We start from the raw sequence: 27,665 nt of genomic DNA on the forward strand, positions 1-27,665 counted from the left end.
TGCTTTCACGGCAAAGACCATTCCATGGAGAGAGGATAGCAAAAGCAAACCAGGAAAACTGCGCCTCAGATGCCTCGTAACTCGTACCAAGATTCCCTCTTGGGCGTGGGAGTTGGTTCCGTCACAAGCGCTCCCCTTGGGCACCGCTGGCCACTGGAGCGCACGTCCCAATGATGCTGACACCACCGTCCCTCCACAGGGGCCTCGCCATGCACGGCCTGACGCTGCTCCTGCTCACGTGGCTGACCCACGGGGCCTTCTCCACGGCCGCCGAGCACGCTCTCAATCGGGCCATCCGGAAGGCGTTGGCGAGGTAGGAGAGCGGCGCCCCTCTAGGTCTGCAGACTGCGCCCCCTGAGTTCATGGCCAGGACGACCCAAAGGGAGGCAGAGGTGCAGGCGGGCGGCCTCCCTGGTGACCTGGCCTGAGCCTTGTCCCGTCTTTGTTTCTAGCACAGACAGTGTCAGCAGGGGACCCCATAGACCCTCTCGCCCCCCGCTGGGGTGCATTTCAGCCAGGCATGAGGGGCCCAGAGGGGCTCTCGGCCACATCCCACACAGGAAATCTGGAAACAGTTGTCATAGTGACTGGGTGCACACTTTTCCCCAGAGTCAGTAGGAGGCTTCAGCCAGGCGTGGTGGTGCACATCATTATCCCAGCACTCTGGGAGGCTGAGGCAGGAGGATCATAGGTTTGAATTCAGACTGTGCAACGTATGGACTTAGAACTTGCCTCAAAATAAAAATGAAAATAAAATGTGGAAAGGGCTGGGGACATAGCTCAGTGCAAAGGCCCAGGGTCAATCCCCAGTACCACACACTCACACACACACACACACACACACACACACACACACACGAGGGTCTCCATTCACAGACTCAAATGTTCCTATCACCTTATTTTGGGTAAACAGTAAAACAGATACCCCAGGGCTACAGGACCTGGGGCAATCCAGGGTCTCACAGATTCCTTTCTGCGGGAAACATGAGTCCTTCACCCAGAGGCAGGGCTGAGGTTCACGACAGATGCCCCAGAGTCAGCCTGTCTGCCCCGCTCCCCAGAGCCCCGCTGTCTCGCAGGCATGTGTTTGTTTCTCCCTACTTTGAAGGCAGGTAGATGTGGAACATCGAACCCAAAAATGCAGCAGGAAAATTCCCTGTCATCCCGGGCAGAGGAAGGCAGGGTGGCATCTGCCGCACTGTATTTTCTTTCCCTGTCTTCACGTCTCTGAAATCTCGATCCTTTCTCATTGAAAGTCATTGTCAAATCCATGGTCAGCGTTTATTTCACCTCTGAAAAAGTCTGATAATTGAGGGCAGCTTGGCCCTGAATTCCGGAGTTCACAGTACGAATTGACGTCAGTCATTCGCAGTGGTCTCAGTGCCAAAAAGTGAAATAATTCCGTGTGTCCCAGGGTTTTACTCTGTCTTTCTCTAAAGGACATTTTAAAGCATATTTCGGGAGCATTTCTGTGAATGCGCTGCCATGGGCGAAGTAATTCAGTTAGGTGTAAATAATTCTGTTGTTTTTTCCTTTGGTGGGGGTGGGTGGCTGGAAAGTCCGTTAATGGTTTTTGGGGGGGTTACCAGGATTCAAACTCAGGTCCTTGCACTTGCGCAGCAGGCATCGAAACCACTGAGCTAAGTCCTCGGCCCCAAGTCCGTTAATTTTATCTGTTATTTAGGGACGATTTTCCTTCCACCTTCTGCAAGAGAGGGTGGGCGATCTCCATCCGGGCCACTGCTCGCAAAGGTCCTCTCCCCGGTAGTCCTGTTAGTCTATGCCTGCTCCGAGGTTGAGACCGGAAGTCCCCGTTCAGTGAGTCTGGACTCGCTTAGCGCAATAACCGAGCCTTGACTGCTGAGCTCAGTGGTATCTGTAGCCTCTGACTCTGCAGAAGCGGTGGCTCTATCACTCACTTTGCTCACCTTCCTCCCAGCCCAGCCTGCTCTCTTCAACCCCGGCAGCTGCACGGACCCGCCAGTAGGTGGCGCTGTGGGCAAAACAAAGAGACAATTTGGGCCATTTGGTCTGGAAGTGGAAACCCAAGCCTGGAGCCCGTCTTAGCTAGGTGACGATGACGATGGTGACGACGATGATGGAGATGATACCTCACATTTCAAAGCCAGCATTATGTGACATGTTTCTCTTAGCAGTCATTGCTCTTGATTCTCAAATCAGAAATGCAGCGCGAGACACTATTTGTGAGGCCTCACACGCTCAGGAGCCTTAGATGGCCTTAGAGGAACCACTTCCAGGTGTGCAGTGACCTTGTGCTTCCCACAGGGACCAAAACCGGCCCCACCTCTGGGTGCAGTGACTGCCAGCCAGGGATGTGGTTTGCTTTATTATGTTTTGCAGTACTGGGGCTTGAACCCAGAGCCTTTGCACTGAGCTGCATCCCCAGCCCTTTATAAGGATCTGAGATGGAATAGCACTAAGTGGCTAAGTTCCCCGGGCTAAGCTCTGGCATGTGATCCTCCTGCCTCAGCCTCCCAGAGTGCTGGATTGCAGGCGTGTGCCACCATGCCTGGTTAGAGATGTGTTCATGTGCCCTGGTTTCTAATGGGATGTTAAAGTGGTCTCTCGTTACCCCTCGGAACAGCCCCCAGCTCCTAATCCTGAAACACCAGCAGCTCCTGAGGGGCTTGGGTTTGTAGCATTCCAGGGAGGGGAGCTGAGCCCGTCCTGCAGGGACGTCCGGGACCAGGCTGCAGCTCTCTTAGGCTCGCAGGCTGTCCTGCTCTGAGATGTAGAATCTTTATCCGCAGAGTGGGAGTTGGGCTGCTGGATTTCTGCGTCGTCACCGAAGGTTATCATGTTACTGGATTCTGTGGTATTCGAGCTGTGCTTGAAGTGTTTCTGAACTCAGTAAAACCTCCATGAAGTTCCAAGTAAAACAAAACCAAACTAAATCGTCACATGAAGCCCCTGTAAAGGAAGGAGGCTCTCCACCTAAGCAGCATAAATGGAAAATAACTGCTGATTTTTATCTTGCACATCGCTCAGCCCACCTTGGGGGCCTGTGTTGTGTAATTGCTGTCATTAGTACAGCTGGGCCAGGCCTGCCAAATTCTCCTGCTCCACTGCCTGGATCCCAGGGTGGCAGGAAGGGCAGGAGTGGGCTCCCCTGGGCCTGGGAAGCTGTAGCTCTGCATCACACTGGGCCCTTCTTGACTCAGTTTCTCTATCGCCATTCCCAACAGGCGGCGACATCCAGAAGGTCACACATCTCCCCAGAAGCTGTGCATTGTGGACTGGGAATGGCTTGGTGGTAGAGCACTGGCCGGGTGTGCACGGAGCCCTGGGTTCCACCCCCAGCACTGCACGCACACACGCACACATGATTGTGCAACCTCCATGTGGCCAATATATATATATATATATATATATATATATATATATATATATACACACACACACACACCACTTCATTTTTTCAAGTACATAATATGGAGCACATTAAGCCATAAATGTAAAATCAGTCTTTCTGGCAGGTCATCTTGAATAGATTAGGTGCTAAAAAATGGAGCCCACAGAAACCAAATTCTTGAATACACGAGAGAAAAACTCTACAGGAAAAGGAAGTGAGGCCAATCAGACAGACCAGCTCTCTGGACTGTTACTCCTTCCCAGGTGCTGTGGACATTTTTGGAAAACATTTATAATGCGTACAAATTGTTGGCTGAGGTGCCTGCATCTGGGAGCTGATACGTTATGACCTTTCTTTGTCCTTGATTTCTTTTTCTCCTCTACTGTCTTTGTCGTGCCTATGAAGGTGTTGTTTTGCAGCACTGGGGAAGGAACCCTGGGCCTTCACACTGAGCTACATGCCCAGCCCTTTTTATTTTTTATTTGGAGACAGGGTCTTGCTAAGTTGCCCAGCCTGAGCTAGATCTTGTGATCCTCCTGCCTCAGCCTCTTAGAGTCCTGGGATGACAGGCATTCACCACCATGCCGGGCTGTCTCTAAAGGGCTTAGACACTTTTTCTAAGGTATCTCCAAAAGCTGCCCTCATCAGCAGTGTGAGGGCCGCCCCACAGCCTGGCCTGAGAACGCGGTCCTCGTGTGTGCTGGGAGCAGCTTGTGTCCCGTCCCCTCTTGGGGGCAGTGGCTCTGATGCCCAGCATGTGCCTGCCGATTTCCCTGGGGCACACACTCTGGCCCTGGCTGTCTCCTGTCCCCTGGGTGAGCTCCCTACGCACGGAGTTGGGGGGAGATGCACACAACGGCTCTCAGGCTGGGTGAGGCGGCTCGGGCATGCTACCTCGTAGACCAGCTGTCCTGGTCACTTTCTCATTATGGGGCACGATACCCAGCGCCCACAAACTGAAACAGGAGAGGTTTATTCCGGCTCACATTCTGGGTCCATAGACAGCCTGCTCCGAGGCAGGAAGGGTGTCAAAGAGGGGCCGGGCGGAGGAAAAGCTGCAGACATCATAGCGTACAGGAAGCAGAGAGAGAGGGGAGGAGTCAGGAGGAAAATAAGCCCTTCCGGGTCTGGCCCCCAGACCCAGCCTCCAAACCGCACCTCCAGCTGTGGGTCCCTCAGCAGACTGCTCTACCCCCAATCCAGTTGCCTCCCGAAGCCCTGCCTGTGAGCTGGGGAGCTTTGGGGGCGTCTAGACACACAGCGACACCAGCTTTGCACCGTCCTGCCTGCCAGTGCCACAGCCACCACCTGGGGAGGTGACCTCCAGCCCGTTCTTCGGGGAAGCCTGGACCCGGTGACCGGGACAGGAGGGGATCTGTCCCTGGTCGGCTTGAGTTTATATGTTGTTCTTGCTTCTTCAGATGGGTTTCCAACTGAATGGCTTTCTCCAAGAAGCATTCTCCCCCTCTTTCCACCAAGAAGGGTCCAGAGGAACCAGCACCTGGCCCACTCATGTGTGTGTGTGTGTGTGTGTGTGTGTGTGTGTGTGTGTGTGTGTGTGTGCGCGTGCATGTGCCTGTCCCCAAGCACACTGTCATCGGCCTACTCGGGTCCCTGTGGGCCCCTCTGCCAGACACAGCCCTCTGATGGCTGTGCGTGGCCTCTGTCCACCGTGGCCTCGCTGCCTGGCTCTCCTGTCATCACGTGCTGGGTGCTCACGGCTGCCGGGCAAGACCTCACCCACCCGCCAGCCACCCTTCAGTGTCATCACTGATCCACGTTGTGCTGCTGCTCTGTCCCTCTGCCCAATCAGCTCATCACAAAGTGAAGCTAGCCTAAGTGAGACATGCACTGAAAGCCGGGAGTGGTGGCCCTCACCTGTCATCCCAGCACCCCTGGGAGGCTGAGGCAGGAGGATTGCAGTTCGAGCCCAGCCTGGGCAACTTGGCAAGATCCAGACTCACAATAAAAAATAAAACAGGGCTGGCGGTGTAGCTCTGTGTGGAAGCCCTGGGTTCAATGCCCAGTACCAAAAAGAATTTTAAGCAGCATTAGTGCAGTAGGGCCACTACCCAGTGTCCCAGCATAGCCTCCCCAGCCTCAAACGTGCTGAGAGCTTGCACCTGGTGACAGCACCTCGCACACTGCTGCCTCGTGATCAGATGTGGAAGAGGTCCCAGGAGTGAACAGTGACCAGGGCCAGGGGAGGTCGGCTTTCACCCCACTGTGAAGTCAAAACCGCCCACGCTGAACCTTGAAGTCAGGACTGCCCTTGCATTGGGTTTGCTTCCCCACACGAAGCTAAAGTCCTGGCTCTTTCCACGTGCGTGGTGCTCTAGTTGTTGCACAATAATGTTTGTTGACTGAATGAGTGAGCGAATGTGCAAGTGTTTTCTCACCCTTCTCCCTTCTTTCCTGCGAGTGTGGAGCAAAGTGAATGCTGGGGCTTGTGCCTCATGCTGCAGATGGGTTTGGTTTAATTTTTGCAAAGCACCTGAAGTCCGAATGGGAGGAACTGGCAGGGGGAGAGCCTTGGTTGTCCCTGTCACTGTGCCTGGGGTGGCAGAATCAGCTTTTGGTTTTGTTTTGCATGAAGCAGTGCCAGGTGCTCGCCGGGCGCCGGGGACCGGAGCGACTGCAGGCTGAGCTCACTGCTGGACGCGCTGCTCACGGGGGGCCCCTCTGCGGCCGGGGCGCCAGGGGCTCAGGTGGGCAAGGCCTGTCCCCTGCTCCTGTTCTGTTTGCTCCTCCCAGCCCGGCCTCCTTGGACACTGGACTTCTCATCAGCTCTGTGTAACATGCGGAGAGCCACGTGGGCCTCAGGTTTAGCCACCGGTCACCCTGGCTGCCCACCCTGATGCCCACTGTGACGAGGGTGTGACACCCACAGCCTGCACCCCACTGATCTCTCTTCTTCTCGCAGCCTGGAGCTCTAGGGGGAAAATGCTACCTACTGGGTGCTTCAGTGATTCAGCAGCCCCAGGACCCTCCCAGCAGTTTACCCAAGGTATGAGATCTCTTTTTGAGGCAGGGTCTCACTGTGTAGCTCAGGCTGGCCTTGAACTCACTGTGTAGCCCAGGCTGGTTTTGAACTGTCAGCAATCCTCCTGCCTCAGCCTCCCCAGAGCTTGGATCACAGGCATTCACCACCATGCCCAGCTTTTTCTTTATGTTGAAATAAATTAGGAACATCTGGAAGACAGTGGGGCAGGAAATCTGCAGGTCACTTTCCCTTCTCGGAAGATGGGGGGCCCACTTGAGATTGTGGGGTGCCAGGCTGGGGAGGGCAGCAGCCAGCTTCTTTCTCCCCTGGTCCAAACACCTGTCCTGGGCTGGGTGGTGCCCCTGTCTGCGGCTTTGCCCCTCACTGTCTGAGGATCTCGGGGAAAGCAGGGTGCCTGGGCTGAAACCCTAGACATCATCCACGGTGCCCCATGGGCTGCGCCTGTGCCCCCGACTGCCCTGCAGGTGGCCAGGAGCCTGGGCCTTCAGCTCCAGAGCCCGGAACCTCGCAGCGAGGCAGAGCGTGGTGCCTGCTGGTGCTCAGGACTCGGGATGGAGCCATGGCTCCTCCTGATTGCTGGTTTGCTCCGCAGCCTCCAGGGCCGTCTCCAGCGCCCCTGGAAGACTCCCTTCCTCTGTGGAGCCCTGACCCCAGAGGCCTCGAGGACCAGAACCTGACCCATGGTGGCCCTGGGCACTGCCTGCTCAGCCCGGGCAGAACCAGGTCTGTGTGACCAGGCTGCGCTCTCCCCGCTGGGCAGCGCTGGGCACTGGGGAGGAGGCCGTGTGCAGCAGGTCGGGAGGGGACAGGTCAGCCAGGCCGGCAGGACACGCAGTGGCTGTGCAGTGACAGCATCGTGCACTTCGGGGCAGGGCAGCGAGTGCAGGCCTGGCCTTCAGTCCCAGCACAGCTGCTGCAGAGCCTCTGCGGTCATGTGGGGAGGGGACATCTGTCCTGTGCTGGTCACCCGGTGCCACCCAGTGCTGCTGGGGGAGGGGTCCCAGGGCATAGCAGACGTTTCCAGCATGGTCCCTGGTGGGGCCGGGTGGCCTGGCCTGGCCTCTCCTGTCTTCTCTGGTCCCCTCCTGTCCTCTCCTGTCCTGGCCCTCCTGTCTGCCGGAGCACCCCTCACCCTAGGATGATGTTTAACTGCCCACCCCGGGCAGCACCCCACGGGCTCCAGGCAGCAGAGCAGCTGTGTGTCTCGGCCAAGGGAAGGGGAGCTGTCCTGGCCCAGGCTGCAGAGGGTGCCCATCCCGGCTGAGGCCCACTTCCGGTGTCCTCTGGGCCTCTCCCACTCCTGAGTCCCGGCTCCCCGCAGGCTGGAGGCCCAGGCGCTGCTGAGCACCCTGAGGGCCCGAGGCTGGGCAGCCGCGTCCATGCGCCTGGTGCTCTACCACCCACCCTCGCAGCTCTTCACAAGCATCGCCCTGCGCGCCCAGCCTCTGCCCGCCGCCTGGGTGGAGTCCTTCAGGGTCTTCTGGGGCAGCTCCAGCTACCACCACGTGCTCCCCGAGGTGAGTCCTGGGGTTCCATCAGGAGGGCCAGGCCTCCGCCACTCCGCCCCTGGAAGCTGCTGTCACCCGCGGATGCCGGATGGTGGAGGACCCAGCTGACCGGGCGTTCTGAAACCCAGCCACACCCCTTCCGTGGCTTCACTCTTCTGCAGTTGCCTGTGGTCCACAAACACCAGCTGGGAAATTCTGCAAACAAGCAGTTTGCACGGTTTTAAATAACTATTACAGCATGCGGTTATAATCGTCCCATTGTATTACTAGTTATTGCTATAATTGTTTTGTGTGTTTTGGGGGAGTGCAGCACTGGGAATTGAATCCAGGGCCTTTGCACTGAGCTACAGCCCCAGCCCCTTTATATTTTTCAATTTTGGGACAGGGTCTTGCTGAGTTGCTAAGTTGCCCAGGCTAGGCTCAAACATGTGGTCCTCCTGCCTCAGCCTCCAGAGTGCTGGGATTAAGGTGTGCACCACCACGCCCAGCTTGTTGAAGTCTCTTACCTAACTTATAAATTAGCATTACAGTAGGCAGGGCGGGCAGCTGCACACAGGCTGGTGGCTTTGAGGGTGGCATTTGCCTGGCACAGTTCCAGAGGCTGAAGGTCCAAGATCAAGGCCAGGAAGTCCGGGTTCAGGTGACCGCTGTCCCCCTGCAGACCTGGTCACCCCCTCCGTGTCCTCGCCTGGCCCCTTTGCAGCACGGATGAGGGGACCCTGTGGGCTCTCATGTCTGTCAGGTGAATCCCACAGGGCCAGGGTCGCTCAACCCCTGGGTCCCTCCATGTGAGGCCCTGTCTGCAGATGGACAGGGCAGGGCCCAGAGCCCCCGCTTCCCTGGCCTCTCCTGGGGCCGCTCATCCTGCTTGACTTCCCTTGGGTGTGCAGAGGGGACCCCAGAGGACGGGGTGCCCACCAGGCTGCTCGGCGCTTGGTGAAGGCCTGGACTCCAAGCTGCGGCCCGGGAGGCCCAGGAGGCTGCAGTCTGGTCATGGGCGGTGGGCTTGGGAACACAGGGTCCACGCAAAGCCCCAGCGGCCACGGTGGGGGCGCGGCTCTGGAGGGCAGGGCCTCCACCGGTCGGGCCACTGCGGAGCCTTACCATGCGGAGCTTCTCCAAATCGTGGCTTTTTTTACATTTTTGTTTTTCTCAGTCCCTGTTTGCAGTCCTTACTGATCACATCCCCGGCGGGGAGTTGGAATGTGACAGACGCATCTTGGTCCTTTTGACGCCCTCTTCTCTCCTCGATCTCTTGGGCCCCTTCCGCCTTTCAAAAAATTGATCTCCTTGTTTCCTGTTATCTGTCTCAGTTTGCTTTTAAATTATCTATGTTTAGTAAGAGAAACCATGAAATACTCCAGTTTGTGTGTCTGAATTATTTTACTCAATATTATGGTCTTGAGGTGCATCCATTTCCTACAAATAACTCGAGTTTATCCTTCTTCCTGGCAGAGTAGTACTCCATTGTGAGTAGATACCACATTTTCTTTATCCACGCATCTGTTGATGGACATATAGTTCCCTTCCAAGATCTAGCTACTGTGAAGTGTGCTGCTATGAACATGTAATGTGATGTCTTTAACTCTTTCAGGAAGGTACCTAGAAGGGGAATGGCTAGTTTTAGTTTTCTGAGGAATGTCTACACTGATTTCCGTAGGTAGTGGTTGTACAAATTTACACTCTCACTAACAATGTAAAGGGCTCCTCCCTCTCCCTCTGCACTGCAGCCTCGCCAGCCTGTGTTATTTGATTTGTTGATGATGTCCATTCTTTCTGAAGTGACATGGAATCTCAGTGCTGTTTTGTTTTGTTTTGTTTTGTTTAGTGCTGTTTTAATTTGCTTTTTTTCTGATGGCATGAGAGGCTGAATATTTTTGTTTTGTTTGTTTTGGTTTGGTTTTTTTGGTACCAGGGATCGAACTTGGGACCTTGCGCTTGCAAGGCAGGTGCCAGAACCACTGAGCTAAATCCCCAGCCTGAGGCTAAATATTTTTTATGTATTTATTGGTTATTTGTACGGATTCTTCTGAGAACTGTCTCTTCATTTGAATTCCTGGGCAACTCATCAAGACCGGATGGCAAAGTGAAACATAAAAAAGGGCTCAGTGTAAAGGCCCTGAGTTCAAGCCCCAGTACTTAAAAAAAAAAAAAAAAAAGACAAAGAAATCTTGAGTACAGGGGCTTTTAAAGGCTTCACTTGGCCAAGGAAGCTCACGTGTGGGGATATGAGGCCCACAAGACATATGTAGGACAGATCTGACCCGCACACCGGGAGGCCCGAGTCTGGGGTTCAGGGCTGCAGGGCCGCAGGAAGCGTGGAGCCGGGCGTCTGAGAGTTCCTCACAGGTGAGCAGGACCAACCTGCCCAGGTGCCCGGGAGGGCGTGGAGTGAGAGATGGCCTCGGCGGGCTCTGCCCAGGTGACTGGCGGGAAGCCAGCCAGAAGCCGGACTGAAAAGCAGTTTGTCTGAAATTCCGTGCCCCCTGCAGCTGGCATTCCTGGTCCTCAGCCTGGCTCGCCTCAGTCTGCATCTCTACTCGATGGCCGAGGTGGGCGCCCTCAGCTACTGGCGGAGACCCCGCAACTGGCTGGAGGTAGGATCCTGAGGCCATTTTCTTTCTTTAAAAACAAAATACAAAAAACTGAGGCGTGGTGATGCAGCCCGTCATCCCGGGAGTCTGGGAGGCTGAGGCAGCAGGATCGCAAGTCCGAGCCCAGTCTGGGCAGCTCAGTGACAAGGCAAGATGCTTCTCAAAGTAAACAATGAAAGGCCCGGGGCTGGAGCTCCGCGCCACGGCCCTGGGTTCCATCCCCTGTCCTGGGAAAATAATGTTTTTACCTGAAAAGAAGAACATGCTACAGGCAAAGGAAGTTGTTGCGCATGAGCTGCAGCCCTTCCCCCACGCTGTGCGTTCTCCCTGTGAGGCGTTAAGGCCGGAACAGCCGCTTCACGCCCTCTCCCGTCTCGTCTCTCGTTTCTGTCACAGCTGCCCGCGTTGGGCGCGGCCCTCGCCTATTACGCGGCCTGTGGCCTCCTCAGTCTCCACGCCGGGGACGTCGCCCAGCAGCTCCGCGGAGGGCCGTGCCAGGGGCCCCTGGACCTCAGCCTCATGGCGCTGTGGAGCCAGGTGAGGGGGACCCAGCACCCAGCTTGGCGCCACGCCCTGAGCGCTGTCCAAGCCGAGGTTCGTGTGGAGCAGGCAGCTTCACCTGGGCTCCTGCGGACACCTCTTCATTTTTCTTCCGGTTCCGGCCCAGTCTCTACACGGGGAGCTGAGCCTGGTCCACAAAGCTCCATCAAACCAGGAGCCGCTGGGCAGGGCCCCCAGAGGCTCCCCGGATCCCCCGCCCTCGCTGCCATCCTGACCTGTCTCTCCGGTCGCAGAGGGCGCGGTGGCTCCGGGGACTCCTGCTGTTCCTCTGGACACTGAGGTGCATCTCCCTCCCTGGCCTCCTTCATGTGGCCTCGTCCTGCTGTCTCCGGATGCGGATGCGGGGCTTGGTCTCTGGCGTCTCCACCGCAGTGGTAAGAATCCTCCGTTGGCTGCCATTCCAGCCTGTCTGGCGGGCGGGAAGAGCAGCGTCCCCTGGGGCGACACCATCTAGCATTCCGGTCACCTCCTCCATGGTCGTGGTTTTCCCACACCGGTCTCAGGGCCACCTGGTAAACCGTGGTCGGGACTGGAGTAACTGATTCATTAAGCGCGGCTGTCACTGCTGATGGGAGCGGTGCCCTCACTTCTGGCGTGTCCTCGGGTGCCACGAAGGCTGTGTGGCCTCTCATTCGTATCCACTCACCCCAGAGGACCAGGGGCCTAAGGGCGGGACAAAGCTTGTGCTGGGCTCAGCTCTCGGGCTCTCAGTTATTACAGCCACTTGCCAGTCCCGGCAGCCCAGCCCCCAGTGACTTCCTGTTCGGACATGGGGCTCGCTGTGGTGTTATTTAATTCGCTAGAGGAATCACACAACATCCATGGAACTCGGGGGAGGGGGGGAACAGAATCAGGGGCCAGAGATTTAGCTCAGTGGTTCCGCTGCCTGCCTGGCAAGTGCAAAGACCCGAGTTTGATCCCTGGTACCAAAAAAAAAGATAACAGAATCAGGACAAAGCTGATGACCCTTCATGCCGCTTAACAAGCTTTGACGCAAGGGGAGAGGCCTGGTGTGTAAATACACAGACAGACAGGGAGCGGAATTCCAACTGCACAGAAAGTGCGGGTGCCTGGGCCTAGGGGTTCCCGGGGCCGCTCCGCTGGATCTGCTGCAACCGGGAACCAGGGATTGTGCCCGCTTTTTCCCAAGTTCCACTGAGGCTCAAATCCACCCGCAGAGTAAATGATACTCAGATGAGTTCAAGGAAGGACAGGGACGTCTTTAAACGACAAGTAAACACCACCAGGGGCCTGCAGGGTGTAGCACGTGGCTGTAGCTGCAGCTTGAAGACCCCTGGTGGGCAAGCACCGTCCACATGTGAGCTCGGTCGGGCCTAGACCTGGGCTTGAAATTGATCCTCCTGCCTCAGCCTCCCTGGGCACTGGCTTACAGACATGGAAACTCACGCCCCCCTTTTTATCCACTTGGGGCAGGAGTTCAGGGTCTTGGCTCTTCTCTCTCCTGCAGCTGGTGGGGGCCCTGGTGCTGGCCGCCCACACCCACCTGCGCCACCTTCTGAGCGCCGCCTGGACACTGCCTCCCCGCACCTTCGCACACTCCGGATCCCGGCTGCTGCTGCTGCTGGGGTTGCCCGGGAGAAGCCAGGAAGACTCGTCCCCGAGCCTCCCCACGTCCCACCTGCGAGCCGCGGCTGGGAGCTGGGGTGTCCTCTCCGCAGTGGTGGCGGCGCTGTGTCTGGGAATGGTGCGTGCCCCCGGCCGGGCTGCGACAGCGCCACCTGCTGTCCAGTCGCGTGAAAAGCGCTCTGTCCTCCCGTCCCTCAGCTGACCAAGCCACCAGGGGCTGCCTCCTGCAGGAAGCCTGGCTGGGTCTCGCTCTGTGCTGAGTAAAGAGGTGTGATCAGAATATGCAGTGAATGTTTAAAGTTTTTTTAAAAATTAAGGTAAAAGACACATTGCCGTGAATTCCCCTCAAAATACCCTCCTTGCTTCACTCATCCCATTGTTCCGGGCACTTTCTGAGGCAGCTCTGGAGTCCTCTTTCCTGAGGAGCATAACAATGTGTGATCAAAAATACAGTGAATGTGGCCGGGGATTTAGCTCAGTGGTTCCGATGCAAGCCCAAGGCCCTGAGTTTGATCCCTGGTACCAAAAATACAGTGAATGCTGCTGCCAAGCACCATCCAACAGAAAGGCAGTTCCTAAAACACGACACTGTGTCTTCATCCACCTTCTCCACCAGATCTGGCACCATGGGACTTCTGGCTCTTCCCCAAAGTCAAAATGACCATGACAGGGAAGCATGTTGGATCGATTCAGGACATCAAGGCAGCCAGGACAGCATAGCTAAAGACCCTCAGGAAAGAGGGCTCCAGAGCTGCTGCCGGAAGAGGCGAGGAGCATGGAACGAGTGTGCTCAAAGCGAGGGGAGGCCTTTGAGAGGGATTTGTGGCAGTGTACTTTCTCCTGTGATATTTTTTTGAGTTGAAACACTCCCCGTGTTTTCGACCGCACTGGGCGCACCCCTTGCCCTGCCCTTGTCCTCCTGCTACTTCGGGGATTCTTTCCTGGGGGTCCTACTCAGTCTGGAGCTGGATGAGGCGTGGGCTCCCACTTTGCTGCCTCCTGCCTTCCCGCACTCAGCTGCTGCCCGAGGCCCAGCCACTCCTGCCCCTGCACAGTGCCCTGCGTCAGCTCCTGTCTCCCTGTGGACTCTGGCCACATCCACATCCTGATCCACGCAGAGCCCTGTACATGTGAAAGTAGTTGGTAGTCAAGCTTCACACATGAATTCTTTGCAGTCTTTAGAATTCTCATTTAGTAGAGTGAAACTAGAAGGAATTACACATACTCACACCTCAGCACAGGCAGGCCCCAGTTCTTTGCTTCTTCAGCTGCCACTAACTCATTGCTCCCCACCCTCTGATCCTTTCCTCCACCTAGCACTTTAGCCACTCAGTACCCAGCCACCCAAGCAGCCACTTCTCCACCCATCCATCCACTTAACAACTCTTCATCCTTCCACCCACACATCCACCCATTTACCCATCTGCTTGTTTGGGTTATTTTTTTAAACGACTGGATGTGTGAAAATTTGAGTTTGGTACCCACAGGCTCTTGAGCTCTTGGGTCTCAGCCTGCAGTAAGGAATGAATAGCCTGGGGCCCCACACCCAGCAGTGTCTTACCAGGACATCATGACAGGAATGCAGGGGTGGCCATCTTGGTCCTGGATGTTATACACCGAAAACATCTCTTACGACAGGACTGACTCCCACTGCTGAGTTCATCTTGCCGCCATTTAATTTCATTCCTCACAGGCACTTTCCTAGCATTTTTTTTAACCAAAACTTCATAAAATAGCATCATCAGATATAATCTCCATTTCCTACTTTATCAAGTTAACAAAGCCAGTTTTCAGCTTGCTGATGCAGAATTTGCCTATTTCACTCTCTTCTCCAGCTGAGAGTTTCCCTCCTGACTTGTTTCCACAAGAGCAAATCTTCTCGTGGCAACCCACCAGTGAGACTGACAGATGTCGCAGCGCTCTCATGGCAGGAGGCACTGGCCTTCCTGGGGCTGGAGACCCCGGCAGCCGGGGAGATGGAGGCAGCTGTGGATCACGTATGCCTGGGCCTGGATACTGAGGCAGCTCCCTCGATGCAGGGCTGTGCTTTCTGGGGTCCCGGGTCACAGCCACACCCTAGATCTGGGAGACTCTTCCCTTGCAGTTCTAGTACCTTTGAGGTTTACCAGTCATATTCTCCTCCTTGGCCACCACACCCTGGCAGTGGCCTTGCATGGCTGGAAAGATGGAATTTCCGGTCTTCCCCTGACACCTGTGTGTGCGCGGGCGCACGTGCACACCTTTAGGCTTAGTCGTTTGCTTTGGGACCAGACGCAGACTCCTACCTAAACATGGGGCCCTCCGTTTGAGTTTGATTGGACCCCTATTTCCTGTGTGCCCCAAAGCCTGTCCTGTGCATGTGCTTGTGACCGTGGGCATCTGTGGGGGCCTTGAGTCCGCGCGTGCTTCCTGTCTCATTCCTGCCACGCAGTCACCCTTGATGTGGCGCTGTCACCAGTGCTCGCAGTCTGTGAATGAAAGAGCTGAGGTGCAGGGACAGGAAGTGTGAGCCAGCCCTGGCCCAGCACACTTCTCACTTAGCAAGGTCCTGCAAACCCCCAAGGCCCTGTGTGCTTCAGATAATGAGGAAACCAAAACACGTCCTGAAATGCGTTTCCTAATCCACTTTTGTTCCCCTCAGAGTCATTGCTTGGAGGAGTTCTCCAGTCTGTTAGATGAGCTCCTGGTGAAGGTCGAAGCTTTGTCCCACGGCCTGGAGCTGCCTGCTCTGGAAGAACCCAGGCCTGCGGACGACAGTCCCGCAGTGAGCATTCCTGCTCACCGAGCTCCTGGGGTAAGACCGTGCAGAACTGTTTGTGTCTATTGCTTCCTTGTTTTTTAATTTTCTGAAGTTCATTTCATACAGTTGCTGGGCTAGAGCTGTGAGGTCTGTTGGCATGACTGTTCTGCGTGGGGCGGGGGAGTGGGGAGCGGAGCTTGGCAGGCTGGGCTGCTCCCAGCTTCCCGCGGGGTGCGGGACTTCCTGTTTGAGCCACCAGCCTTGGTAGTTGTCTGGCCGTCATTTCTGATCACAACTGGAGTCCAATAAGAGGCTGGGAATCAGAAACGGAAACTCCAGACCCCAGACACTTAAAACTTACCCATGGCCTGGATGGTGACCAACAATCCCAGGAATGGCTGCGGAGTAGACCGGGAGGGGGAGGGGCAGGGGAGAAGGCCTCGGCCCCTGGGAGCCACACAGCCCTCCAGACAGACCTCGTGTCTGGCTCCCGAGTCTGGAGGAGCAGAGCAAGGGGCAGAAAGGAGTCAAGAGGGAGGCTCCTCAAACCCTAAGAAGAATTTAAAACTAACTAAATGAATAAATAAATTTAACAAGGGCTGGGGATGTAGCTCAGTGACACCACACCTGCCTGATAAGTGCAAGGTCCTGAGTTCAATTCCCGGTACCAGAAAAAGACATAAATAAAATTTTAAAAATGCCCTAAAGCCACAGATTTCAGGGGACAGGTAGACAAAAAGAGAGCGTGCAGGAAGGGAGTCATGGTGTGGACACAGCCACTGGAGAGACCCGTGCTTGACTCACGGGCCTGGAACTATGCCACTTGGCAGCTGCCAAGGGCAGCCCGGGTGCACAGCGACCATGCTGCAGGTGCCCAGGTTGCTCCCAGGAGAGGTGGAAATCTAGCTCAGTGCCCAGGGGGCTTCACCAGCAGAATGCACTAAGCGATTAAGAAAAATATAAAACTCAAGAGCGCGGCATGCCTTTCCACAGCAAGGCAGAGGGAAAGCTTCCAGGCGAGCTTCTCTGAAGCAAGCAATATATTGTCACTCAAATGGGACAGAAATGTCCCGCATCTTAACAAAAACACCCCAGTTTTACTGCATTCAATACCAAAACTTGAAATTAAATATTATGAAATAGAATCTATCAGCAAATTAAAAGAATAATATCCCACTATCATAAGTTTTAAATCAAGAATAGAAATGCTTTAGTACTAAAAAAATGTTAGCAACCTTCGCCAAAAAAGGGGAGGAAACCATCACCTGGTTTTTTCTCCATGAATGCATTCGACAAAACTTAACTTCCGTTCCCAATTTCTAAAACATACTCTCCACAGAAAAAGGAATTGATATAATTTTTTTTTTAGTACTGGGGATTGAACTTGGGACCTTGCGCTTCCAAGGCAGGTGGTGGAACCACTGAGCTAAATCCCCGGCCCTTATTTTTAAACAATACAAATGTACCTCAAGTTAAAAGCTAGTGCTGTCACTACTGGTACAATACGAGAAGCGTTCTTAGTGAGGCTAAGTAAAAAGAAAGATTGTCAACTTGAAAATCTGTAGGGCGTTTGGATTTTATTTGTCGTTTGGGGGGGCTGCTTTTCGTTTTTTGAGTTTTTTCCTTTTTCTTGTGCTGGGAATTGAACCCGGGGCCTCCAGTACCTACGAGCCCAGCCCAGGCCCCGGAAAGCATCCTGAAGGTTGTGTCTCATCTCCGCCCTGGAAGCTCCCTTGTCTCACGGCCAGCGGGGACTTCAAGTGCCCTTAGTTCCCCACAGCCTATTGGCAGCACCTGAACTCTTGTCCTCGGCCGACGGACGTGATGATCCCCAGCCTGGCTGGGGCGGCTTCTGCTGGCTGCTGCCCCGCCACCTCGCTCTTTGTGCCCACGATGTCCCCAGCTGGCAGTCGCCCCGGGACACCCGCCTCCGAAAACGCGGCTCTTCCTAGCCGTCTTCTCCGGGGCATTTCAGGAGTCTCCCAGAAGCCTCTGCGGCCAGGCACCGGCCTCTCCCCTGGCTCCCGGGGCGTCTGTGACCCCAGCACCCCGTTCCCGCGGCACCAGTGAGCTGCCCGCCGGGGACGCCGTGGTGCTGGCACGGGCCTGGACAGCTGGATGTCCCAGAACAGACCCGCTTTGTGCAGGGGACCGAGGAGACAGCCCGTTTGAATTTCCTAACTGGGAGCAGTGTTTTCCATCTTAGCGTTAATAATTAAGATTCGTATCTTTATGCACGAGGGGCCTGGGGCCGGCATCTGTGCCCACCTGCACGTGTCCCATTGCTCGCTGTGCTTGCGAATGACTCCAGGCTGGAGAACGCCGGGCCTCCACGCTCCTCACCTGCCAGCGCCCCCTGTCGGCCCCAGCAGGAAGTGCCGGCCCCCGGCTTCCTCTCCCCGCAGGGACCCGCTCCCTGCACAAGCTCTGTGTCTGCCCTGTAAGCAGAAATGCCAGGAGCGAGGGGACACAGGCCTGTAATCTCAGCACTCTAGGAGGCTGAGGCAGGAGGGTCGAAAGTTTGAACCTAGCCTGGGCAACTTAAAACATAACAAGACTGTGTCTCAAAAACAATTTAGAGAAGGTTGGGATGTAGCTCAGTAAGTGGGCCATGAGTCCAATCCCCAGGGCCACAGTAAAAGGGGAAATAAAGAGAGCAGGAGGGTTTCCTCTCCATGAATTTTCCTCTGGATTTTCCCCAGCGAGTGCAGACACACAAGGCAGGTCTCACCAGACAGAGCGCATCTGAGCTTCGGGATCCTGGGCCCTTTGCCGGCTGGGGTGCAGCTCAGTGGGCCAGTGTCTGCCCGGCCAGGGCCCACACCTGGGGTGTGGACACTGGAAGCGCTCCAGGGGGCGAATTTCCTTTTGTCTCTTCCTTCCCGGTGCCAGGGTGTGGGGCAGTTTGAAGGCGACCTGGGATGCTTGCCTTCCCAAATGCAGTCACTTCGCGCCCATCACAGCCACCTGGCTGCCAGAGGGGCTGGCAGGGCCTCCCCTCGTGTTCTGCAGCGTTTGTGGTTACAGTCGGGTTCGTCAGGGTCCCGGGGCTTCAGTGACTCCGAGTGTTTTCTACCTGAGCTGGAATCCTGCAGGGAGACAAGCCGAGTGTCAGGGAGTCAAAGGACGACCCTGCCTGCTGCGGGACCGGGGCTGCCGGGTCCCCACTCTGCCAGGATTCACCTGCAGCAGGGCTGGTAGCTGTGGGCAGGAGGCTCAACTTCCACATCCTGGCATCCTCCTCTCTGCAAAGGACACCTGGCAGCATCCCTGCGCACCAGCGCCCGCAGACCCTGACTGCTCTCCAGAAATCGACTCTGGATCATGGAGCCTGGGTTGTAAGATGCACTCGAGCACCGTGTGCTTCCGTGCGAGGCCTGAGTCTAGCGCCTGGGCAGCCAACCAGGGGCTTCGCTGACCTGAGCCTGAGCTCCGCCCTGGAAGATGTAGTACTGGGAAACCTGGAAAGCAGGAGTCTCAGAATGACAGCTGGGACCTGGCCATGCTGGCTGCCCTTGGACCTGCATCTGTTTCTCCCTGTGGAACAGAGGCGTCATCAACGACACAATGGTGGGGTGACAGTGAGTCTGGGAAGGCCGCAGGGTGCCCCAGACCTCAGGATGCCAGGACTGTGGCTGGGATGTGCTCGCCAGCCCTGCTCCCAGCCAGCCTCTGCTAGCCACCTACTCTCCTCTGCTCTGTCTTCCGCTCAGTAAATGTTGAATAAGTTGATTAATGGATGATGTAGAGGGCTCGAACGAGGGCAAATTATCAACCAAATGAGGCAAAAGATTAATAGGCAATGCTGGCAAAAGGATTTATGAGAGCTCTTCTTAGCATTTCTGTGAGTTTGAAATTCTTTCCCAATGAAAAGCTTCCTCAAAGGAGCTGTTACATGACTCAAGTGAAGAGATGACAAAATGACGCAGTTATAGTTGGGAGAAATGGCCTCTTTTAATAGTTTCTTGTTGTTTTTTCTTAAGATTTTCTATATTTCTAAGTATGTCTTGGTTCCCCGGATGGACATCACAGGGAAAACTAATTCAACTGGAAAGAGCGGTTTAGGTATCGTTCACAAGTACTGAGGGCCAGGGATTTAGCTCAGAGGTTCTGCTGCCTGCCTCGAAAGTGCAAGGACCTGAGTTCGATCCCCGGTACCAAAAAAAAAAAAAAAAGAAGAAGAAACACAAGTATTGAGTATATCAGAGGAGATGTAACTCAAGGCCCCAATGAAGGCTGAGGCAGATGGCGTGTGAGATGAACCTTCTTTCTCCGGATCACTCGAGGCTGCTCTAGGGGAGTTCGCAAGCGCTACCAATTCCTTTGCTCCCGGCAGTCATGGCTGCAGTAAGTGCAGTGTTGCCAGCCCCTCCCTCTCTGGGTGCGCACCAGGACAGTGCTGTGAGCAGTGGGCACAACTGGGGCTCCGTCCCCAGGAAGTCGGGCTCCGTGCGCTGCCGCGGGGCCCAGGAGTGCTGGAGGAGCCCAGAAGGAGGGTGGACAAAGGGGCTTCCTCTTGACCACGTTCCCATTTCCACTTGGGGTATCCTTGACTCAACAGTCATTTCCCACAACAGCGGGTCCGGGGCTGCCCAGCACAGAACCACGACAGACTGCATTGCTGCAGTCCCGTCCTGGGGTTGAAGTCCAAGGTCAAAGTCAGCGGCCCGGGCACGGGGTGGAGGCACTGACCGGACCGGTCCCAGCTCTCTCCCGGCTGCCCGGGGCTCTTGGCTTGGGGCAGCTTAATTCAAATCCTTCCTGGTGTCCGCCCACGTGTGCTCCTTGGTGTCCACGCTTCCCGGTTGGGTTGGACGACAGCCATTGCTGTGACCTCATCTGAATTTCATCACCTGCAAAATGAAGTCACCTTTGCAGGCCCGGGGCCTCGCACTTCATAGCTCTTCTTTGGAAGGGGGAGAAATTCAACCCGTCCCAAATCCATTTATGCACCTGTAGATATCTAAAAACAAGCATTACCTCGCTTTTCATTCATTCTAATGTTTTGAGAAAGCCCACTAATCTGAAAGAAGTAAAACAAAATTCTCAAAATATTTTCCACTTCCTTTTTCACTCTGGGTAGACCTTGCTCTAGGGCATGCTGGGTGTGTGTTAGCCATGTCACAAAAGCTGCAGATCACTGGAGATTTCAGACCTTGGGAAAGATCAGGCAGTGCTCAAAGAGGAATTTTTTTTCCCATTTAAAATAACAATTTTTTTTTCTTTTGGAGTTTTTCAGACAGGGTCTTGCTGTGTAGTTCAGGCTGGCCTTGAACTGACGAAATTATAGAAACCGGGGCCAGGGATTTAGCTCAGTGGTTTTGCCACCTGCTACACAAGCGCAAGGACCCAAGTTCGATCCCCGGTACCAAAAAAAAAACAACCTGGAAAATTAAAGAAACTGAGAGTAGATTCATGGTACCATTGAAGGAAACTGGGTAAAAGGTACATAGGATTTTTCTCTGCTGCATGGAAATCAAGGTCAAAAACTGAGTTAAAAACAATTTAGGGTCTGGAGATGTAGCTCAGTGGTAGAGCACTTGACAGCATACACAAGGCCCTGGGTTTGATCCCTAGCACTGCAAAAATTAATAATAATAATAATAATAGTAATGTAAAACTGTTTCAACATTCAAAGTTAGCATGCTTTGAAATGATATAACTTCAAGACTGATGAAAAGATCGATGGTTTTTCCAGCAGGCAAGAGAATGACTCCAGTCAGAAATGTGCTTCTCCACAGGACCTGCTTTGGGGCACCCAGGAAAACTGGTGCTCTCCTTCTCCGATTGTCTGGTACTGGTGGGCATCCCACAGCACGAAGGGGCTGAGCCCCAGGAGAAGCTGCTGCCCCCTAAATCACCCAGGTCCTTCTACTGAGACTCCAGGGGAGAGCCTGGGCCATGGTAGAGCCTGTGAAGGTCTGGTCATGCTTGGTACTCAGAAATGCTGGTTCCAGCCGGGCGTGGTGGTGCACCCTGCTATCCCAGTGCTCTGGGAGGCTGAGGCAGGAGGGTCGCAAGTTGGAGCCCAGCCTGGGTGATTTAGCAAGAGCCTGTCTCAAAATTTAAAATAAAGGGGCACTGAGGATGGAGCTCAGTGTGGTTCAGCCTCCAGCACCACACACACACACACACACACACACACACACACACACACACACACACGGTCAGAAATGCTGGATTCCTTAGCATCTGAGGACTCTGTACTTCAGTAACCAAATACTTCCATGGGGAAGACAAGAGGAGCCATCTAAGCCACAGACAGAGGCACAGTTGCAGTTAGAAAGTCCCCGGCTGAAAGCTGCCCCTGAGCACTCAGGCTCCATTTACCCCAGCACCTGGACCTCAGTTGCCTGTACCACGCGGACTCAACGGGCAGAGCCCAGCCCCTGCACGTGCCCTTGGGCTGAAGTCCACCCCGTGACTGCAAACCTCACAGGACTCACCACCGGTCTTCAGTTCAGTCTTCGGCTGAGGATGCGTGGGAGGCACCTCGGCGTACACGGGGTCCCATCCCTTCTCCTGGGTCCTCTTTTGCTGAGGAGCCTGGAAAAAAAAGGACTGGAAATGTTACTGGTGGTGGACGTGGTGGACGCGGGTGTATCTGACTCGCTTTAGGCCAGATAAATTACTTAATTGACGTAAGGCCAGGAAAGAACACATTTGCAAAGACGTGAGCTTGTCCCAGAACAAAGAGCCCTGGTCTCGTTACCAGTAACAACCTGGTTACACAGCGCCCTTCCTGTTTGGTCTTTGGGCCAAGCTCCTTCTGAAATAAAACAGCTTGTGTGGCTGGAGTTGAGTTCAAAGCACGTCTGGTCCAAGGTGCAGGCAAACCCTGGAGCTGGCGGGCGGGCCATGCCCAGTGCTGAGAAGCCAAGGGGGAATGCTGAAATTCAGATTCTCGCCAGGCTAAGTCACCTGGAAGTCAGAGGTCCATGACCGAGTGGCAGTCTCCCTCTTCTCTATTCCAGCCCTAAGCGCGCTGGAAGGTGGCAAATCAGGTCAAAGAGAGATCAGAAGTTGCCTCGTTATTTTAGGAGGATGTAATTTCTTTATCTTCACTAAACTGTAAACTGATTTTTTTTTTCGGTTGGTACCGGGGATTGAACCTTTGCACTGAGCTACACCCTCAGCCATTTTTAGTATCTGAGATAGGATCTTGCTAAATTGCTAAATTGCCCAGCATGGACTTGAGCTTGAGCCTCCTGCCTCAGCCTCCCAGAGTGCAGGGAGTACAGTCCTGAGTTGCCTTGCCTTGCTTCTTACATTTCCTCTTCACCCATATGCAATTCTGGTCCTTCACGTTTTTCTCTCCTTCCTTTATTCATTTTTGCTTTCTTAAGACAGGGTCTCTCTAAGACCTTAAGTTGCCCAATCCAGGCTTGAGCTTGCAGTCCTCCTGACTCAGCCTCCCAGAATGGGGATTACAGGTGTGCGCCACCACACCTGGCTTGGGATAGCCTTTTTGATGAGCCATGATGTCTGGCCTGTCACCTAGAGTGTCCACGCGTGCGTCTGTTTTCCAATGTCATGTGAATTCAGCTGTCACTGTTCCCCCTCCCCTGAGCAGTGACTCACTCTGTAAACTGCACCCACAGAAGATCATACAACAACCCTTGTGACCCGCCCCCTCCGGGGAGGAAGCCCCTGACTCCCGTCCTGGGGTCCCCATCCCAGCCTCATCCTCCTCAGCACGTGGCTGGAGTCACCTCATTCGATGTTGCTCCTGGGCATTGTCCCCGGGCCAGGTGGCTGACGGTAGCCCAGGAGTGTGGTGAGGAGGAGCGATTGCTCGTTGGAGACCCAGCAGGGAGTACTCCCCTTGTGCCTCCCTAGGCCCCTGGCGCGTCCCTCACCCTGGAATGGTGGGTACTTGCTTTGAAGCCAGCAGAGCTCACTTTCTGGGCACTCCGGCCCTTCCCTGTCCTGGGGTGACTTCCAGGCGGCTCCCTCAGGACTCGAGTCCTCCGGGGACAGGAGGGCTGTTTGTTGTGCAGCATGACCTTGAGCTGATGCACGTGGCTTTAGCTCTGGGTTCATTTTATTGTGTGCTGCTCAGTTTGAACCCAGGACCTGTGCCTGCTGGGTGTGTCCTGCCCTGGGGCCACAGCCCTGGCCCTGGTCAGTGAATATAATTAATTGGTTTTATAAAGACAGAGCTTTAGCTTAAGCGCATCTGTGCCTTAGGTAACCCTGCACAGTATATATCTTGCAGTTCTGCTTCGTCCTCAGAGTCGGGAAAAGGATGGCGTTTAGGTCACTCGCACTGCTTCGTGTCCCTTGCCCGTGTCTGTGGACTGGGCAGCCAGGGTCCCTCCTGTGATCAGTCTTGGTGATTATGTCTCTTTCCCCAATCACTCTGGCTAGAGGTTTGTCAATTCCCTGATCCTCTGGAGGGAACAGCCCTCCCTTGGTTTCGTTTTCTCTGGTGTTTTTTTGTCTATTGTGTGGATCTCTGCTTTGATCTTTATTGTTTACCTTCTTCTGCTCGCGCTGGGTTTGATTTGTTCTTTTTTGCAGTTCTCCACATGAAAGCTGAGGCCGCGCGAGAAGTCTGTTCTTCCCTAGCACATGCGTTCCGTACCCACATTTCTCAGAGCTGCTTCAGCGGCTTTGATAGAGCATGTTTTCATTTCCCTCCAGTGTGATGCGTTCTGATTTCCCTTCTGGTTCCTCCTCTGACTTGTGGCTACTGAGAACTGTGTATTCAGTTCGTGTGCACCTGAACATTTCGCAGACGCCCTTAGGCAGTGGATTTCTAATTTCATTCCGCTGTGGCCAGTAAATGTTCTTCACTCTTTGGTCCTCAGGAAGCCACTGCGGCCATCTGGGCCTTGGTGGGGTCTGGTTTGCCCCGGGAAGGACTCCTGCTCTGCCACCATTTAACAGCGACCAACAAACATACCCAAGGCTGAGGTGGCGGCTGGGACTGTTGTTCAAGGCTGCTATGTGCTTTCTTTTTGTGGTTTTTTTGAGGCAGGGTTTCTGCTGTGTAACCCAGGTTGGCCTCAAACTCACAGCGATCCTCCTGCCTCAGCCTCCCAAGTGCTGAGACTACAGGGGAGCACCACCACGCCCAGCTCCAGTATGTTTCCCCACGCCCTTCTCCACGTTTCCATTGGTGTCAACCACAAGCATCTCAGACCTGTGAGGCTCCCCTGCGCCACCTGGGTCCCTTGCTTAAAGGAATTCTTTTTCTGCCTTTCGCTCCATCACAGGTGTCTTAGGTTGCTCTGTCCTCACACTTTGGCTTCTTCCACAGCGCCTCATCCTCCTGGGCCCCAGACAGCATGCTTTTCACACATTACAGTTTTCTTCTCTTTCACAGTTTTTATTTTTATCCTATAACGCTATTTAATTTTTAACATTTTTATTAGTATGTGTTTGCAACATATAACAAATGTGTTCATGGCGGGGAATTGGTACATATACAGCTCAAACATTTTCTTCCCATTTCCCAGTGTCTGTTATATATCTCAGTCCTTGTTTCCACTTTCGGTTTCTCACACCAGAGAAGCAATGCGGTAATTACATGTGTGCGTCTGATTTATCTCACTTAAGAGTATGGCCTCAAGGTGCATCCATTTAGCTATAAATGTCTCAAGCTCATCCTTCTTTATGGCATAGTCGAACTCCATTGTATAAAAAATCCACATCTTTATCCATTCGTCAATGTATTGGGTCTCCTTCCTTTTTACTTCCTGCCCCCTCCTGCCGGTCTTCCCCATCCCGAATCCCCTCTGGTCCCCACACCTCCCTCTGCGGGCCCATCCTCTCCACCATCTGCTCTGTGAAAAGTAGAAGGGGTGAGGATGACGCCTTTGGTACTGGCCCCTTTTCAGGGGAGCCGGGGTTGACCCCATCCATGGATTCTTCTCTTTGCAATGGGTCCTGTTCTCCTGCCTGCTTGAGTGCCATTGGATGCCAGGCTTGTGAGTTTACCTTGTTTTGTATCCCAGGAAATACTCATGAGCTTTGCTCTGGGTTGCAGCCGAGTTCCTGGGACGTCCCGGCCACCTGACTGTTGCTTATACGATGAGGCAGTGGACTCACAGTTCTCGGCAGGGTGCTGCTCCCATGATGGAACTGGGACCCCAAAGCCTGGCGAAGGCCTGGGGCCTGGGGTTCCCATGCCACCCCATCCCGGGCCTCTCCCATCACTGTCCCTGGCCTCATCTTCAGCACTGCACAGCGAGGGTCTGGGCCGCAGCCTGGAGCCCTCCTGCCCCAAGCTGGACCCTTCAGGCTCGCCTTGCCGCCGTCTCAGAGGTCTTCACTGCCATTGTTTCATACATTTCCTTCTGCTTTTCCTCCTCTGTAGTTGAATCAGACAGCAGAGTAAATCCAATCTGTTACTCCCCTCTTGTCCAAAAGCCAATTGATAAGAGTGATGACCCAGTCATTCTGCCCTTAGGTGATCACTGAGAATAAATGAAAGTATATACCCATACAAAGACTTTTATGTGAATGTTCAAGCAGTTTTTTTTGTGACAACTGCAGACCACTAACAGCGCTCCTGTCCATCAACAGGTAAGAGGATAAGTAAACTGTAGTCTTGTACATTCCACAATGAAATACTACTCAGCAACAAAGGGGAATACTAGGCAGCAGTGAAAAAGAATGCACTCTTGAAACATGCCATTACATAGAAGAATGTCATAAAACACCAATGCTGAGTGAAAGGAGACAGACCAACGGAGTGTCTGCTGTCCCATGTTCACAGTAAATCCTAGAAACACGAGCCAATGTCAGGGGGCAGAAAGCAGACCCTCAGCTGCCTTGACTGGGAGAGGGGCTGGGCAGGTGAGAGAGGTCACAAGCACACTTTTGGGGGTGAGGGATGTGTCCACTCTTGCTTGGAGTGGTGGTTTCCCAGGAGGGAGCGTATCAAACCCCACGCCTTAAATATGTCTGATTTATTGCTCGCCACTGTGCTTCAGTAAAACTGCTTGGGCAGAGTCCCCAGACTCTCGAGGACGAACCCTGTTCCCAGGCTGAGGCTCCCGTCTGTCCTAAGCAGGAGGCAGCCTGAGACCTCGGGTGCCCCCTGCTCCGCCCCCGGGGCCTGCGTGGCCCCGAGCTCTGGAGGGGGAGGTGAGGCAGAGGCCACCGTGTCATTGTGCGGATTCCACCAGGCCTCTGGGTGCTGGGTTGGCTCCTCCACGGCCACAAGGCCAGAAGCAGCCGCCCATGGGGGGTGAGGAAGCTGAGTACTGGCAGGAGCCGGGCCTCAGCCCAGACCCTCAGTCCCCCCAACCAAAGCTGAAGCCCTCGGCACGAGTGGCTGTGAGCTCTTCCCCCACCACCCGCCCCAGAGCGACCTCCTTTCTCTGCAGCCTCGGGTGCCCTCAGGACCAGGCTGCAGCTGGCCAGGAGGGAGTTGTGTCCTCCGCCACACAGCCAGGTCATGGGGCTGCCGTTACGAGAGAAGCAGAATGTTTTTATGTGTTTTCTGGTTGCAGTTTTTTAAAAAAATAAATCGCTTATTTATCTGATTGCCGTATTTTTCAATTGGAATATTTATCTTTTTGGTTGATTTTTAAGATGCTTCCGATTTTATGACATCTACTTTTTGCTTTTAAATTGCTTTATGTTGCTGGCTTCTTCAAGCTCCTGTGTGTGTGTGCGCGCGCACGCGTTCACCAGAAGCTGGGCATTTTTCTCAATCCTTTGCAGATACTTTTTAGCTCAATCATCATAAACCCCTGTAGACAAGGTGAATATCTGTAATTGCACTGTCCTGGCTGCTTTGATGTCCTGAACCGATGCTGGATGTTTACTTTCATGGTGATTGTGACTTTGGGGATGAGCCAGAAGTCTCGCAATGCCAGATCCCGTGACTGAAGTGGATGCAGACACTGGGGTTTTCACGAGCTGCCCTACAACCCTGGATAGCTCTTGGCAGCAGCAGTCACCATAGTTTTCATAACACCTGGAAAGACACTGATGAAAGAGGACTCCAGAGCTGCTACAGAAAGTGGCGAGGACGAAGGGATGAGCATGTTTGAAGTGAGGGGAGGATTTTGAGGGGGATTCACAGCAATGTGTCTTTCACTGTAATACGTTTTTCTAACTTAAACATTCACCGTATATTTCAATCACTCCTTGGGGACTTTATTATTAGCTCCCCTTCAGTTTGAGGAAAGGGACGCAGAGAGAGGGGACTGATTTCTCATAGCTCACACAGCTATGAAGCTCAGAAGCTGGTACTGAACCCAGGCACTGCGGCTCTGGCCTCTGGGCCTTAACCACAAGGCTCTCCAGCCTCTTGCTCTGGATGCTGCTTCCTCAAGCT

The 27,665-nt window shown here is 54.3% G+C and overlaps 2 protein-coding genes across 4 annotated transcripts in view; one reads left to right on the plus strand and one right to left on the minus strand.

Moving 5' to 3' along the window:
* Nucleotides 1-19,608, plus strand: part of Pkd1l1 (polycystin 1 like 1, transient receptor potential channel interacting) — a 75,081-nt gene extending 55,473 nt beyond the window's left edge. The window contains 12 exon segments of the mRNA XM_087196528.1: nucleotides 200-313; nucleotides 5,973-6,081; nucleotides 6,297-6,380; nucleotides 6,970-7,100; nucleotides 7,699-7,990; nucleotides 10,327-10,482; nucleotides 10,822-11,016; nucleotides 11,274-11,574; nucleotides 12,191-12,219; nucleotides 12,509-12,745; nucleotides 14,463-14,624; nucleotides 15,269-19,608. Of these exon segments, the coding sequence (XP_087052654.1) occupies nucleotides 200-313; nucleotides 5,973-6,081; nucleotides 6,297-6,380; nucleotides 6,970-7,100; nucleotides 7,699-7,990; nucleotides 10,327-10,482; nucleotides 10,822-11,016; nucleotides 11,274-11,574; nucleotides 12,191-12,219; nucleotides 12,509-12,745; nucleotides 14,463-14,624; nucleotides 15,269-15,469 (2,011 nt within the window). The 3' untranslated portion in view covers nucleotides 15,470-19,608.
* On the minus strand, nucleotides 4,330-22,237 carry LOC147822607 (uncharacterized). Of its 3 annotated transcripts, none has more exons than XM_087196098.1 (6): nucleotides 22,090-22,237; nucleotides 21,814-21,913; nucleotides 20,060-20,220; nucleotides 14,189-18,456; nucleotides 12,680-12,883; nucleotides 4,330-8,080 (listed from the first exon to the last, which is right to left on the minus strand). In XM_087196098.1, the coding sequence occupies exons 1-4, from the start codon at nucleotides 22,225-22,227 to the stop codon at nucleotides 18,325-18,327; spliced, it is 531 nt and encodes a 176-aa protein (XP_087052224.1). In that variant the 5' UTR covers nucleotides 22,228-22,237; the 3' UTR covers nucleotides 4,330-8,080; nucleotides 12,680-12,883; nucleotides 14,189-18,324. The 3 variants fall into 3 exon arrangements, with proteins under 3 accessions (XP_087052224.1, XP_087052223.1, XP_087052222.1); XM_087196097.1 differs by having other exon boundaries at nucleotides 12,589-12,883; XM_087196096.1 differs by having other exon boundaries at nucleotides 12,545-12,883.
* Nucleotides 22,238-27,665: the final 5,428 nt, after the last annotated feature.

Source organism: Heterocephalus glaber, unplaced genomic scaffold, assembly GCF_053883595.1.
Source record: "Heterocephalus glaber isolate CG9 unplaced genomic scaffold, H.glaber_assembly_v1.0 deba00001610, whole genome shotgun sequence".
In the NCBI taxonomy this organism is placed as follows: domain Eukaryota; kingdom Metazoa; phylum Chordata; class Mammalia; order Rodentia; family Bathyergidae; genus Heterocephalus; species Heterocephalus glaber.

Coding starts and splice junctions, on each gene's coding strand:
- LOC147822607 (XM_087196098.1), bottom strand. CDS start 22,227: ATGGCCCGCCCGCCAGCTCCAGGGTTTGCCTGCACCTTGGACCAGACG. Junction 21,914..22,089: donor GAAGGGCGCTGTGTAACCAG/GTTGTTACTGGT, acceptor TTTTTTTTCCAG/GCTCCTCAGCAAAAGAGGAC. Junction 18,457..20,059: donor AGAGAGCTGGGACCGGTCCG/GTCAGTGCCTCC, acceptor GTCTCCCTGCAG/GATTCCAGCTCAGGTAGAAA.